The 15,770-nt window shown below is 41.2% G+C and overlaps 1 protein-coding gene across 1 annotated transcript in view; it reads right to left on the reverse strand.

The window, feature by feature from the left end:
- Nucleotides 1-13,979, reverse strand: part of GAL (galanin and GMAP prepropeptide) — a 169,624-nt gene extending 155,645 nt beyond the window's left edge. Inside the window, exons 1-3 of the mRNA XM_069221271.1 lie at nucleotides 13,778-13,979; nucleotides 13,082-13,162; nucleotides 2,580-2,634 (exon numbers count right to left, since the gene is read on the reverse strand). Of these exons, the coding sequence (XP_069077372.1) occupies nucleotides 2,580-2,634; nucleotides 13,082-13,162 (136 nt within the window). The 5' untranslated portion in view covers nucleotides 13,778-13,979. The remainder of the gene's footprint in view (nucleotides 1-2,579; nucleotides 2,635-13,081; nucleotides 13,163-13,777) is intronic.
- Between the last annotated feature and the right edge of the window lie 1,791 nt (nucleotides 13,980-15,770).

Consider the following 15,770-nt stretch of genomic DNA (forward strand, 5'->3'; position numbering starts at 1 on the left):
GTTCAATCATGTTTTATTAAAACAATCTTTCTCAATAAATGAAATGTTCTAATAGCATCTCAGCTCTTCCATTTTTCTGGTCATTAGCTGCCACTCTCCATATTATAGAACAGGTCTCTGGTGGAGAGAAGGCAATAATAACTGGTTGCGGGATAAGTGCTGTCTTCTGCTCTATATTTTGTTATACTGGTACAGCGTTCTGTCTAGTCTTATATAATTTTACTTCTTACATTTTAAGAATACGTCTTTCGCTATATTAGACCATTTCAAGGGCTTGGAAAGAAAGCTTAAATATGTATGGTCCTTAAATGTCATATGGACAAAAATCCACACTTCGCCGAGTTGCATCAGGAACTCAAGGATAGTGTACATTCATAGCATGAACACATAGCTTATGATCATGAACCTACATAAGATGTATCACTCTCCATTTCAACCTAGCAGTGTATTTATTGTCAGTTTTAGTGGTGAGATCTTTTGTCAGGCGACACTGTGTAAGTGTTGGTCAAAACCCTAAGGTACAGTATAAAGATTTAGGTGCCACTGAACGCAGGAATTTGCATTCATTTAACATTTTGAAAATAATGAACATGATTAATGTAGCCAGCTGCTATGATTTTCAGGAATATTATTTGTACAGCAAGAAAATATCTATAAGTAGACTTTGAGGGCTGAGAAAAAAAAGAAATATGTTAGTGTACATTTTATTGATTTCAATGCCCATACTGACTAATTTTAAAAGGTTCGCTTCTTTGAATAGAGTGAGTGTATCAGTTAGTTATGGTTTGTGTGGTCACTGTATTTTAAGTTTTGGTTGTAATATGTGCACACCAGTGACTGGTTACACACCCTAAAAGTGTTGATATACCTTACATCCTAGTTACAGAAAGATTCTCTTTCAGACTCATGTGCTTTTTAAAAACTCATGATATATCCTAATCTTCAAAAAAAGATTGACCACAAGGAAAGGAATCGTCACTTTCACACCACAAATTGAGTATTCTTTTTTTCAGTTTAATAACTGTTCCTATTACCCAACTCGACGTGAGACGTATGCAGGTACAAATGGGTACTCGATGTTCTACTGCTAAAATGCCATCACAGGGCTCTTCTGACACAATAAACCATTCAGCCAGGTCTTTGTTTTAATATCACATTTGACTTCCCAATGCTTGCACATTTTGTAATATGAGAAATAACATAATTCCTTTGACTCAGTTGTAGGGAAAACAATTCAGATCTTGTTTTGGCATTTGTGATAAAAAATACACACTGCACATCTAAACTGGAATCCGGTTTGGCATTTGACAAGTTCTGTCTCTGAGGGACTGAACCACCAATTATAATTAAAATATTTAATGGGCAGACACACGCAGTGTATGGACTCTGCTTATCTGCTTCATCAAGTTTGCTCTCCCTTCAGGAGGAAAGTACCCTCTAAGCATGTGAGGTTCACATGCATAGCAAATACGAATCATCAGAGTGGGCGATGTACTATTCCACTTAGGAGGAGAAACCTTTAATGGAGTAACGTTATGTAAAGGAGTCTGCTTTCATTACGATGGGTATAAACATGGCCTGTCTCACCACCTGTAAATTTCAGTTACATTTTGGCGTCATTGGACGACTGGGTACAAGTGAGACTGGTGAGGGGCAGTATGGTTGCTTTCCCTTCCTCTGTGCATGGGGACGTTGATCCTCTCCCTCACACCGAGTGGGTGTTTGGAGTCCCCTGGGATATTCTGATAACCCCTCACTGTATTACCCTTATTAACCCTTGCAATGGCTCGTCTAAACCTTGAAGGTGTTTTTGCTTCCTCCACCAGCGCCTTGATACGAACTTGGTGCACAGCACCATGGCTGACAAAAAGACAGACAACAATTGGATGGGGTATGCCACAAAGCAAGCAATGCCCCCCTGCCTCAGAAGAGGGTTGGCAGTGACAGGCAGTGTGTGCTGCTTGTGGGGAATATTGCCATTGGTGCCTATTGTCTGTCACCTCAGACCACTGCATACTGGAGGACCAAAACTGCCACTGGTGACCACAATTACAACCTGGCAGAATTGTTCCACCCAAAGTGTAATAAAAAGTCAGGGGGTCTGAAATCGATTTTAATGTCATTCGATTCTTGCATACTCAAAATCCCTTTAAGCCATGTCCTGTGAGGAAAAGCTAATGCTCTGTGTTTTATCTTTCTTCGCTTCTAAGCCGGTTCTGAAGCCCAAATACATTCAATGCATTTTTGGGGACATAGGATACGATAAGAAACCATGACATAACATATGGTAAGATTAAAAAAAAAAAAAAAACCTAAAGTGAGATCATGATTTTAAAATCTTTTGTTTGTGACAATTTACACATGCAGTGATGCTGTGGTCATGTATAAAGCACATGAAATGAATACATCTATATACATTTAAAATAGTCTTGAACCAGTTTAATATTTTCAAAGAATGAAGTTAAACAAAGTAATTGAATTATACACATGTTATGATTTGATAGATCCCACTTGAAACACTGCATTCTGGTGACTGGTCAGTAGGCATATTTTAACAAGAATATTTCATGAGCACTTACGTGGTCCCAATAGATAGCCAGCACTATTCAACGTCCAGCCCCTCTTTTCCTTTGCCTGACAAAAAAGGGTGCCAGTTAGACAGTGTCAAATAGTAAAGAGCCCATGCCCACCCTGTACTAGTGACGGTGCCCAATCGTTGAACAAGATTAATCATTTCATGCATACATATAGTCACAAATGTTGGTTCATATGCATCAGTTCACCTGTAATCCACAGAAGACCTCCAATATTCAGAATTAGCCATGAGTGAAAGATTCGCGCGAAAACCGGAACAGACACATCTGAGTTATTCCACAAGAAACATTATCGCCAAAGCCCAGCGCAGATGCGTTCAGAATTTTTTTCAAGAGCTGGGCAGTGTACCTGCTTTATGGTAATTCGAAAAACGTAATGGCATTGCGGTCCCCTGCCAGTGCTCATGAACTCAACATCCGCAGCAGATGATCTAGTGTGGGGCGCCTGCATGCTGGAATGCCACACTGCTCGGAATAGTCTGGCATTCCCGCACGTAGGTGCCATCACACTAGCTCTCCTGCTGGGAAATTGCTTCCTGATCACTGTCAGAAGCAGAGCAATATCATTATTTTAATGCAATTACCTTTAAGATTATTATACTGCCAAGCCCCTACAGTGCTATACCACACACATAGTTCTTAGGTCGTGCAATGAGATCTGAGACATGCACTAGCAGTTGTCAGTTCTAACTATTTCTGCAGTCATGGAATTTTGTCAGCAATTTGCTTTTTAAACCCTGACAGGTGGATTCTAGGGAGAGGTTGTCTCATGATTTACATCTACCTACCAAGAAATAAAAGCTAAAGGGTTTGTGGTCCAGTCCTAAAAAGAAAGGCTTACCTAAACTTTGATCAACAAAAAGTTCGTAAATGGTCTATATTTGCCATGTGACATATATATTTTTTTTTAAGTCTAGTTTAGCTTTAATGTATACTACAAAGGTATTTAAAAATAACACTCACCAAGTGTTTTAGGGCATTTACATACTTATTTAGGTACACATTAGATTAAATTGCAGAACGTGATCCATTTAAAAGGAGAACCCTATTATACAAGGAAGCTTCTGAGTTCATGATGTATTTTATTGCCTGTCATGTGCTTAAAACAATGCAAGCCACGCAGAGCAGTGGAAACAGACCCTGCGAGGCAGATTACTACACCGAATAGCCAACAGCATGATAGTAAAACAGATCCTCAGAGCTCATCGAAGATTGATTGTCACCGTCTCAAATCACTGAGTAATGGAACGAACCTAAAGCCTGCTGTCTCTGTATTTTACACACCAAGTACGCTTTGCCAGACCTAACAAATGTTGTGTGTGTGTTTGTGTGTCTATAAGAAGCACCGTTCTAGTAATTTCTCCCACAAACTAGTATATAATACATGCAAAAGATGACAGTGAAAGAGGGCATGTGCCCTGAGTCCAGATGAAAAGTCCTGAATTCCTGACTATACACAACCCCCACTTTCTCTGCACCCCACTGACAAAGTGCGTAAGAGCTTAGAGTCTTTGATCGCCCAGATCCAAGTGACAATGATTTTGCCATTCACAAACCAAGACTGACACAGGACCGAGGACCACTATTGTACATTCTCCCGCCCTTGAGTTACCTGTTGCCCCTTTCACCTGACACTAGAACGACAGTAGGTACCACTCTCTGTTACAATCAAGCGTGTAGTCATATATGTTTAAATCATGGACAACCACGGATGACTAAAGCATGGGGAACTCTGAAAAAAACATAAAAGAGTGCTGCCCCCCCGGATTCTCTGCATCTCAGGTGTTGCAGTCACTAACAAGAGCTGAGACTGTGTTGATCCTCATTCCTGAAATTGTTCCTCCATGCTTTTTCCATGGAAAAATCTTCTGAAGCCTAGGAGCAGGGTAATGAACCTCTGAGGAAATGTGCCAGCTGTGATGAATTTCACTCGATACTCCTCTCAACGAAGTTTGCGAGCATCATTCAACACACATTAGCAGATGTTTCAACAGATGATGCAGTTCTCTCTAATATTGTACGACCCACTTACATCTGCTTGAACAAGATATTAGTTAGGCTGGTCTGCGGCTATATCGCGGAGAAAGTATACTGTTCAAATCCACACATTTGTAATCCTACCTCAGCAGTGCAAAGCGACTTAATTTTAATAATTAGATATGATCTGTGCTATTGCAGTGTTCGTTGTCCTTCGGGGCTTTCCTCATTACGCAGAGAATTTATTGCACAATTTACATGACCGGTATGTGTTGAACGCTGTTATTAGAAGGTTACCCACAAGTTCGGTTTGTTCATGAATCAGTTTTCGGAAACACCTGCAGATGCCTAGTAAAGAGAGCTTATCATTGCAGTCGTGTTTGGGACTTCCATGGGAAGAACCCACCGATATGTCACTCATTTTACTAATATTCCTTGCTTACATTTAGGTCGCTAGGTTACTCAGTTTGTACAATTGACTTTAAAATTGCCTCCAGGGGAGGCTCCTCTGCAATGATAGAGGAGCGTCACCCCATTGGCTAAGAGCCAGCAGCACAAAAATAAAACAATACTTGAATATCGTTTCATTTTTCTGCTGGTGGCTCAGCCAGCATGTAAAGGGAGGGGTGGGGCTGGGCCTTGGGAAGTAGGGAAGTAGGAGGTAGGGATGAGGAATTGAGTTCACTAAGTGCGCATGTGTGTTTGGATGGCCTAAGATGGTCGTCCAAACACACATGCGCACTTAAGTTTCTCCAGCCTGGCTATGTACACAGAAACTGCACAGGCTCTAGGGTTGTGTGTGAGTGGTAGTCACTGCCACTCAAATGAATCCTGGCGCTGCTGTCATGCTAGCTTTAGCATGAAAGAAGCACCAGGATTGCTGAGGAGCCTGTTCTAGTATCCTAGCAAACCAGAACAGGAAAGGAGGATAAGCAAAGTAGCAGTAGAGGATGGCGGCGGCAGCAAATGGTAACTCTTTTTTTAAAAAAAAATTATTCCTTCCCCCTCCCCTCTCATTGACATTTGTGGCAGCCGCCACTGATTGCCTTTGGGAAATAAAATACACCATTAGCAAAGCCGGGAAACCGGGAGGTCAATGTCCTTACTGTGAGAGTTGCCAAGATTATGAAAGTTTTAGTAGTACTTAACATCTCGAATCACAAACGCTAGGAGTTCCAGAGCTTAGTTATAAGAACCAAAAAGGCTTTTTTATCTTGCATCATGTAAAAAATATATTAATATGTTTCCATTTACGGCCTGAAGGAATAAGAATTATTGTAGCTGTTATTTTTTGGCAGGAGACAACGAGGGTCCGTGAATTAATAGCCATCTAGGATAGACCGACCACTTTGAACAATTGGCTGCTGATAGCCAGGAGAGGGCAAAGGAGCAAATAACCTTTGACCCTAACTGATTACATCACATCCAAGCAAGAAACCATGTTCTGGACATTGTGAAGGCACTTGATGAGAACGACTGCCATATGCAACTATGAGATGTTAGTATAGTCCAGCTGCAGTTACATGATTGCAAAGCCAGTTACAGCCCCATGAAGAAATCTAAAAAATGTAAAATTCTTCTCAAAGTATGGAGATGAAAAAGTTCACCATGACCACAGCAAAAAGCTTCATTTGTAACTGTAACTGCAAGAACACGGCACTCCTCAGCTATAATCTTAATTGAGCTAAATTTCAGTCTGCGAAATTGCATTCTGATTTAACAGTAATTAAACGTGATATAAATCTGGAATCTGAAAAAACAGATCCCCTGCCAGCCTAAGTGGGATGTCAATATCATGGCTACAAATCTAATAAGAAGATGCATAATTTAAGCAAACATTGAATATAACGAGTGACAAGAACTAGTGCCGGCCTTAGAGGTGTGCAAACCGTGCCGTCGCACAGGGCCCCCAACTTAGAGGGGGCCCGAAAATGTCAGAGAAAATTTCATAGAAATTTACCATCAACATCAGAATGCCTGCCCCTCAGCACCAGTGTTCAAGTCAACCATCGCTCTCTGCTGAAGAAGAGCTGGGCTCAGTCAGCTATGGAAGTAACAAAAGAACAACAGGGTGAAGAGCCCGAAGGGAGTGTGGGCATCGCAGAAGCTGAGTAAATGACATGTCCCACAGAAAGCGGGAGGCTTTTCATGGTTTCTGGCTATGCCACTGCTAGCTCCAAGATCACAGAACAGTAGCAGGTAACATAAGGGCATAGTGCCTCCATGTATTACTGCCAGAATGTACACTGCATGTAACATTATTGTCATAATATGCTGCACCGCAGGAAGGGTGGCAGTCTTCCCCAACATTGACCTGTGTGAGTTTTCAAACATGCACAGCAGGAGACAAAGCAGCTGTGTTCCCAGTGTGTTGTGTATGGCACTGATATCCAGTGAACATGAAGTTGAAAGAACTCTTGACTACAGTGAATCACTAAAAGAATGTGTAGGATAGAAAGCAGGGAAAGTTCTCTTTTGTGAAGAAGTAGCATTGTATATTATTCTATTACAGGTGCACTTGCATAGTTAAATTTTACTTGTTGTACTTGTTAACAATCTACTAAAATAAAATGGTTAACAATGAGAAACAATTTGACTTGTGTCATGGGGGGGCTCGTACAGCATACTCTGCACAGGGCCTGAAATATCCTAAGGCCGGCACTGAAGGACACACCTAAACAACGGAATGAGAAAGAGGGTACAAATGCTAGGCGAAAAACTGCACCAGGATGAACCAGAGCCATCCTAGAAAGTGGTGTCCAAAGTCAACCATAAGCATACAGTTCAAAAGGACCTCAAGATCAATTGCGAAACAGTTCAGAGAGGTAACGCAGTATCAAGGCACACACATCTGACCCCTAGTACAGGCTGTCCACTTAGGGCAGAAGGACTCAGTTCCACACGCTGGCAGATCTTTGAAGGCTAAAAGATTGGAACTGACTGCACTCTACAAGCATGTGAATCTGTAGAACAGCAACTCCTTCTAGCCTTTTAGATATTAATGGCAAGTTAGAAACAGGTCTGAAATGTCAAGGGTTTGTAGTATCTATTGCTTGCCTTTTCATAGAATCCAGTGACTTCCTTTTAAATTCAAAATGAAGGAGATGCCCACATCATGAAATGAGGGAATATACTATGCGGTGCAACTGTCTGAAGAGATTTATGTCTTCAAATACACCTCCAAGAAACCTTGAAATCTTTTGTCATATCTTGTTGCTGTAAGCATATAATGCTCTTGGAGGGTTCTGCTAATGACGTACCTAACCATAGTCTATCGTTTTGAATCCATTTACTCCACTATTCGGCAGTATAATCATCAGACTTAAAAAGATCTGGCTGGATTTAATGCTAGATCTGAATCTGGTCTTCTGTAAGCAGGTGACAGTGACACTGACCTACCACGACTCTGATGTAGGAATCTCTTGCTTTTTTAACTCTCTGAAGAGGCATTTATAAAGCATGGGTGCCTCCAGCTGAGCATGAATGGAAAAGCTATTGAAACAGCAGCTTCAATTGTTGGGAGGACACTTGATCAAAGGCTACCATGTGTAAAATGGCTCTCAGGCCAAAGATATTTCGAGTTTGCGAAATAATGCAGGTAAGTGATTCTTAAGGTAACATGAAGATGAGTATGTTTTAATCATGATTACCCACCCTGTGGTCTTTAAAGATCAAAAGCCAAAACTGTGAGCTCCATATTTACTACATTTCCATGCAGCGCAGCAGGCAATAAAACTGCCCTGTGTTGTGCGAGAAGGAAAAAGCAGGAGAGCCCCATATTTACAATAATATGTTACTCTCCTCCCCTCTCCCTAGCGCCCATGCAGAAATGTACTGCCGTGCACTATGCATACACCTTTTACAACATAGTGCAAGGGTGTCTGAATGACTAGTTTTGGTTTTGTACTGGAAGCATAGCTTTCCAGTATAAAATACTGTGCTTAGACTAACCTTAAAACTTTTCCCACCTTGTATGTGCGCTGTACAGTGAGGCACACAGGCAAAGTCGGAAAAGAAAGAAGAAATAAAAGCATTTGTCCATTATAGCGCCTATTTTAAATGGGCACCATGTTTTGATGCAAAACTTTGTCTACATTTTGTTACTAAATAGTGTTTTGCGTCAAAAACGTCAGGAGGTTGCATGGGAGCGCCCATGCACTACCCATGCAACGCCCCCTTGGCGCTAAGTAATGAAAGCAGCGCTGTGCACTGCATTGTGCTTTTTTCCAGTGATTTTGTAACAGAAACACAGTGAAAAATCGTAGTAAATATACCGCTAAGAGTGATTGGGTTGGCCACAAGCTTTATTTTTTAGTAGATGGAGGTAGAGCTCTATTTACATTTAAAGGAACTGAACATGTTCCCGTGGTGGAGCTCAAGCACCAAACCTAGCAGGGAAGGAGACTCTTTGTTCTTCCCGCGTAAAGTTGTGGACTCTAAAACCAGGGGAGAGGACAAGAATGGTATACATAGTTCTTCAGCAAAACTGTTCATAAGTTATGCAATTCTAGGACATCGATATAAGTGTCAATTTTTCAACACAATTAGCAGTTGTCACTAAACTGCTGGCTTGAAACCCCAACAAAACAGTAAACATGCAATGGTGAAGAATGTGGTAGAAGAATATATACAATAAACTTGCAATGTGCCCATGCACACTCCCATAACGCCCCCTTGATGTAAAGCAGCACAAAGTACTTTCTTGCTCAAAAAAAGCACCTTTTCAGCGTAAAATATCTTTTGCACTGAAAGTAAATGCCAATGTGTCATTTTATGCCACTTTAAGTTACTCTGCTACAGTTGCAAAGCCATATTGAATCTGGGCCAATCGGTTGAGTACAACTTGAAGCGATTTTGGACCAAAATGACTAAATTGTGATTTATTTTTGGTTCACTAACAGGCCTGATTATCCATCCATACAGGAGACTCAAGGAACTATGGCTGTTAATTCAAAGCTATTTATAGGATGGCTGGCAGTGTAAAATGATGACTTAAGAGTAGAAGCTTCATCCGTTGCCCTGTCACATAAGTGTCAGTTCGGGCAAATTCGATGCCTTTTGGACCTTTATTTTTATAATATTATTTTATCTCTTGATTTACCACGTGGGTACAGGCTTTATACTTTCTAATTTAAACCCAGTAGGTTATTAACTTACACATCCTTGCACCCTATTTTATTAACCTGCACCTCCTTGTGAGGTTTTCCATGCTTTCAATTCTTTCATATTAAGATGACCACTTACCTCCAGGTCATTATGGACATTGTTCCTAGCCTGGAGTTCTGTACAATAGCCTGTTGCATTTTGGATATCATAGTTTTACTCTGCTTCTATTGAACTAATTAGGCTAATGTGAAATCAGTGATTTGCAGGGGAAAAGTTCAGGACTGAAGACAGTGTCCATAGCAACCTGAAGTGAGATTGTCACCCTTAAACCTTCCAAATGACAGTCTTCCTTTGTTCATGCTTTCTTATGGATATGCATAGGTGTTAAGTGCTCAGTCCTTCAGGTCCTACACATCGTGCATAGCAGATGTTCCCGAGGGCCAGATTCCTCTGCTCCTACTTACTACTTAACCTACAGTATTCCTGTTTTTACCTAACTTTAAAAGGGTCAATACCTGCAATGGGAGTCATCACTCAGAACATGATTACACCCACTGCCTTCACACAGATCCCACCTGCCGGAGGCCAGGGGGGCACCGGAACTATTTTTTTTGGAACTGGCACTTATTTGTCTGCATTAGACATATACTGTAATGCAGAGAGGGAAAAATAAACGAAGTGGAAAGAATGGGGAAGAGAAAGATGGAGATACTGTCATAAAGGGAGGAATCAGGAACCTGCAAAAGTGAAATAAAGGGGCAAGAGTGCTTGGTAGAGTGAATTAAAGAGGTATGTGGTGAATTAAAAAATACACAGCTTTGGTATTCGGCATGCCGGCATTTAGCTGTACCAAACGTGGGCTGCTCAGCAGAGCTTTCAGCACCGACATTTAAGCACTTGGCTTCCCACCAATCTGTATTAAAAGATAAGCTTGTGCAGCTGATTCGTTTGTGTAATGATTGTTGCAACTTAAATTATAATATTAGGTCATTTTAAAGTATTGATCCGACCCTGATTTAATTATCAGCATGTTTTGCTCACAATGATAATATACACACCACACACAACTATTCCCAAGCGCCCTCTCTTAAAAGATAAAACACATTTTCTGACAAATAATGGAAAAAGTAGTCAAAGATATCACTGTTATTAAATGTGGACTAATACCTTCCATGACTGGCATGCTGAATTCGGGGCAACTGAATATTCTTATAGGGAAATTTATTTTTTTGGAGGCTCTAGCGGTGAGCGTTAAAGTGGCAATAGTACTGCCACATTATGAGAATGGCGGGTTGGATTCTCCACTCATAAAGCCAATGTCAAAATGACCACCTATGTCCAGAACTTCACTTGAAATAAAGATGGTTCTGCAAGAAGTAGCTAGAAATTGGGATTATTACCATGTCTCAACTGCTTTTGACTGAACCATCTTTCTTTAAAGTGAATTTCTGGACGTAAATAACCCACACTTCTTCTGATGTTACTGTACATTGTGGCACTCTATGAGTACGGCCCACCTATAGGTTATCATTCATAGTGTAAAAGAATGTTTTTTAAGCTGAGTAGTCCACTGGGGTTATTACCCATATCTGATTGGACTTGTAAAAAACAAAGTACGTTCAGCCCAAATCCTAACAGCAACATGAGTCAGCTGCATTTTAGGGATTACTGATAAGAGAGGCCAACATGACATTTCTCTGCATACTCAAAGCCTTATGCCTTTTCCAGCAATGCCTGCAAGTGACTGAGAGGCATAGCAAAGAGCTCTATGAAACCCTTTAATTATTGTGTGTCCCATATGGGGTGACTTTAGTATACTGTACTCTGTAGCACTGAGAACAGAGTGCATCAACTATAGTTAGGTTCATGAGGCAGTTTTCAGATAACATTAACACTCTGTGATACAGAGATGGACATGGTGTCCATCTGGGATGCTCAGAAACCAGCTACCTCTGTCCAATTTCCACCAATATTGCTGCTTGAGTTCCCTTGTGTGAAACAGAGTTCACTGTTAATAAGAGTCTGAGGCCCAAGTTTATGAAGCCAGTGCATTGTCCTTGCGTTGCCAAAGCAAAGGCTCCCGTAATATTTACAAGCCAGGCAAGTTGCGATTTGCGCTGTTTTGTGTGTCTTGGTAAAGAAATGTAATGCAATGCAGCTGCTTGTGCAGTGTTACATTTCAACTTGGGAGGCATTCCATGGGTTGAGCATGGGCGTTCCCATTCATCCACCTATTGATTTTGGTGCACTCTCAGATTTACTAAAGCTAGTAAACCTGGGAATGTATTAAAATCCTACTTCTTCCACAGTGAGGCGTAACAAGGGAAAATAGAAATATCTGTATTTCTCCTCAATACTTCCTCTTTCTATGCATGACGTATTCTTCATCACACATAGAAAGAGGAAAATGCCTCTAAGGACTGTTTTTGTGCTGGAAGGTGTCCTTTCCTACACAAAAACAATGCTGCCTGTAATGCAGGCACTCTTGCAGTATCCTGCATGGGTGGCTGTGTTGGTGCTAGGCAGCACACAGTGTGCCAGCACAAGGAGAGAACAGAGATGCTTCATATCTTTGCAAATATGGAGCATTTCTGCGCTTTTCTTTTCACGCAATGCAGCATAGCAGCTTTTCTTGCTGCCCTGTGTTGCGTGAAATATTAGTAAAAGTGCCTATACACGTATAACATAATTAAAAAATTGTTCAGGTCTGGCCATGATTAATGAATTGTTGAGTACTCTTCTGTTTCTCTATTAGGCTTGCCCGACATCTGCCATAAGATCAATGCTTAGTAATAAATGTTATGTTTTTTTCCCCTTCTTTCGTTCTCCTAATTTTGATTAAAATGGTTTGTTTGGGTTGAAATACATTATTGTTAGTAAAAGCAACTTCCAGACTAAACACTCCTAAAATATATTCTGCCTACTAGTATGAGTGATATTTGTTTCCTAAACTTGTAATCCTTATTGTTTTAGGTAACATTTCCTATAGATGGATTTAAACAATTGTGATTCACTCTCTGCATAGTGTGTCCGTGGTGTAAAATGCTCTGACACCCTACACTGGTATGCGTAGTGCTATAATACAAATGAAATATATTTGAGAGGGGCTAAGGAGACAGGAGGGGCACTGTGAGAGGGCAGTAGTGAGGGAACGCATGGAGAAAGGGGTCTTTGAGGGAGCGCCAAAAAAGATTTCAGAACTGGGTGACACCAGCGCTACACCCGGCCCGGTTCAGCAGTGTGGGCTTTCGGCAGGTCGAGCAACAGGCTCACGAGAACAACTTTGGGCCTCTACACACTTGTATTTTTTGTTTATAACAAAAGAAACGCCGCAGCAACACCAAGACCCCCTAAGCTCAGTTTTCCCACGTTATTGCATTGTCAGTTGAATAAAAAGAACTTACCGATAGCACAAGCCCAAACGTGTGTGAGATGCTTGCACAGAAAATTAGTGAGATGAACACGATGCTTGTACACCTTTGCATCTAGAAAAGACAAGAACAAAACAAGTCTCTTCCCTCTGCAAGTTTCTAACGTTTGCCAAATCAAAAATAAAAGTGAACCCAATGACTTAACATGCAAGTCCCAGAATATCGAAATGTATTCTTAAATGCCTTCGCCCCTTTTTAAGTTATGACACTTCTACTGTTGTGTCAGTGCCCACACCACTCTCTTTTAGGTGCAGAGAAGCATTACTTCGAACCAGACTGGGTTTAGTTATTTTTTGATCCACGATTCATACTTAGCCTAGTTACTCATTAGAAAGTTGGGATGTAAAGACAAAAGCTGACATACTTCATTATTTCGATTTTATCTAGTCTTTATCAAATTTTGCAAAAAAAACATGGCCAAGCAGCATGCATTATGCAATGTCCCTTCCATCATCGGGAGCAAAAATCTAACTAGACGTGCATATTTTACACAACATGCATGAATTTGCGAAAATTGAGGTTGGTGCTAAACTCACAGTAGCAGACAACAAAAATGTGCGGAAGATGATTCAACTCAAGCTGAAAACTGCGCTTACAAGATAAACTACATAAAATGAAGAGAGACGAGGCTGTGATGAAGAGAAAGGGAAGTGAGAGCAGGAATGTCACCTTGGCAGAGAATGAAGGTCTTTCCTTAGGCAATGGTGCTCTTCCGTCCTGTGGACAGCGGACAGCAGGCGCACTTGTACGTGCAGGCTGTGGGCATGCAGGGCGGTAAAGGGCTGCAGATCTCCCTGAATATCAAGATGAAACCTCAAAAATGGGAACAGCAGACCTCACTGCATAGTCGGAGCTGCACACCCAGCCTGAGCGATCTCTTTGTGGGAGAAGCCTTCTCCTCTCCCTCTATTTATTGTCCAGTGTGAAAAGATAAGGGCTTGTCTCTCCCGGGGGAGATGTTAGGGAGGCAGACGTCACAGAATCATTTCCCCTCCGCAAGTCACTGCATTAGGAAGGGCAAAAATTACAGCAATTCAGTTAGAGGTACTTTGAAGCAATATGGAGGTGGAAGATAGATAACAGCCAGGGTAATTACTTATGATTAGGGCCCGGGTCAGTGGACGCTCTGGCTACCAGCAAGAGTCGCCTAGTTCCGCCCGCCTCCCTGCTGCTCCACAGCCTGAAAGTTATTTTGTATGAGAATTGTAAGACAAAAAAAATCTGTTTATAGCCCAGTCTTTAATGCTGGGTTATAGAAAGACCCGAGTGGGCTCATGAAATGATTAGTCTGCCCTCATTGCTTTTGCAGACATGATTGCTGCCTTTGTCTACTATAGAACTAAAATATATCCCTATCTCAGGTGAAAAACGTAATATTTAGTCAAACATGTTTGTACTGACGTTGATTAACAGACTTTTACATCATTTGGTACGTATATCTGAGTCAAAGAACAATATTTGATGTCACCTTTAATGTACTTATTTAAGCTTTATGTTTTATTTAAATTAAAAATAATAATAAACATTACTCGCATCCTGTGCTTCACATATTCAGCTTTTCTTGTGTCTGCCATGCGATGCACACGTTATTATTAACTTGATAATGGTTTATATCAGAAAGAAAGAAATACGCTGTTATTACCAACGTGTATGTCCGTTCAAGACAGAGATCCTTCTCCTGTCAAGCGGCTAAATACTAAAATGCTAAAAAAAATACGAAATACTGAATGCCTTGAATGTACTCTTCGCAGACAGATCAGCTGTCTCATTTTGCACAAACAGTTCAAATCCAGTTTTTTTTAATTGTAGCAGCTCGATCCATTCATCCCTCTTCAAGTTAGAGCAGCGACAGAACACACATTGGGCAATTGCATTTTGTCCACAGCTAACTCATACACGAATTCTTTCTTTCGTTTATTTATTTGTGCCAGAATGGCACGAATAATACCGTAGCAGGTCTGAGACAAGGATTTTTTGGCTTTTACTTCCTCTGGAGATTTCGCTATTCAAGTGCATTCTGTACTCTTAGAAACGTCGGAACCTGTCCCTAGAATTGGCTACTTTTCACCCGAGTGCTATCCCGGGATATGTGCAAGTCTACAGTATCTGTTTTAGGTTTCGCCTCCTTGTGGAATCTTTTGCTGATAAACAAACTTAAAAGGGGCTAGGAACCAGCCCCTTACTTACCTGAACTTACCATTGGCTTACGCCAATGTCGGTCTGATTTACCTGCTTCGGATTGGCCAGAACATCATCTTCATGCCACTTCCTGTCGTCGTCTTTGACTTCTTTGCCAATTGTGCTGTCAAGTTGCCTGTAGACGTAGTACTCCTTCTAGTCACTTCCTATTGGACACTAGCCAGTGTCCTTCCCGCTGGCTGCGATGCTGAAGGCACTTCTTTTTCTTCTTGTGTGCCATCTTCTTTCTTCGCTGATGTCTTCCTTCTTCCCTGCCATCTCCTCTGTCTTCTTTCTTTGCTGCTTTCTTCTTTTTTCTTCATGCATGCAGCCTTCTTAATTCGCTGGTCTTCTTTCTTCAATGTCTTCTTCTCTGTCTTCTTTCTTCATTGCCGTCCGTCTTCTTTTTTCTTTCTGCATACCGTCTTCTGCCTTCGCTGTCTTCTTTACAGCAAGCCATCTTCTGTCTTTTCACGTCTACACT

The sequence above is a fragment of the Pleurodeles waltl genome, chromosome 3_1 (genome assembly GCF_031143425.1).
Source record: "Pleurodeles waltl isolate 20211129_DDA chromosome 3_1, aPleWal1.hap1.20221129, whole genome shotgun sequence".
NCBI lineage: Eukaryota > Metazoa > Chordata > Amphibia > Caudata > Salamandridae > Pleurodeles > Pleurodeles waltl.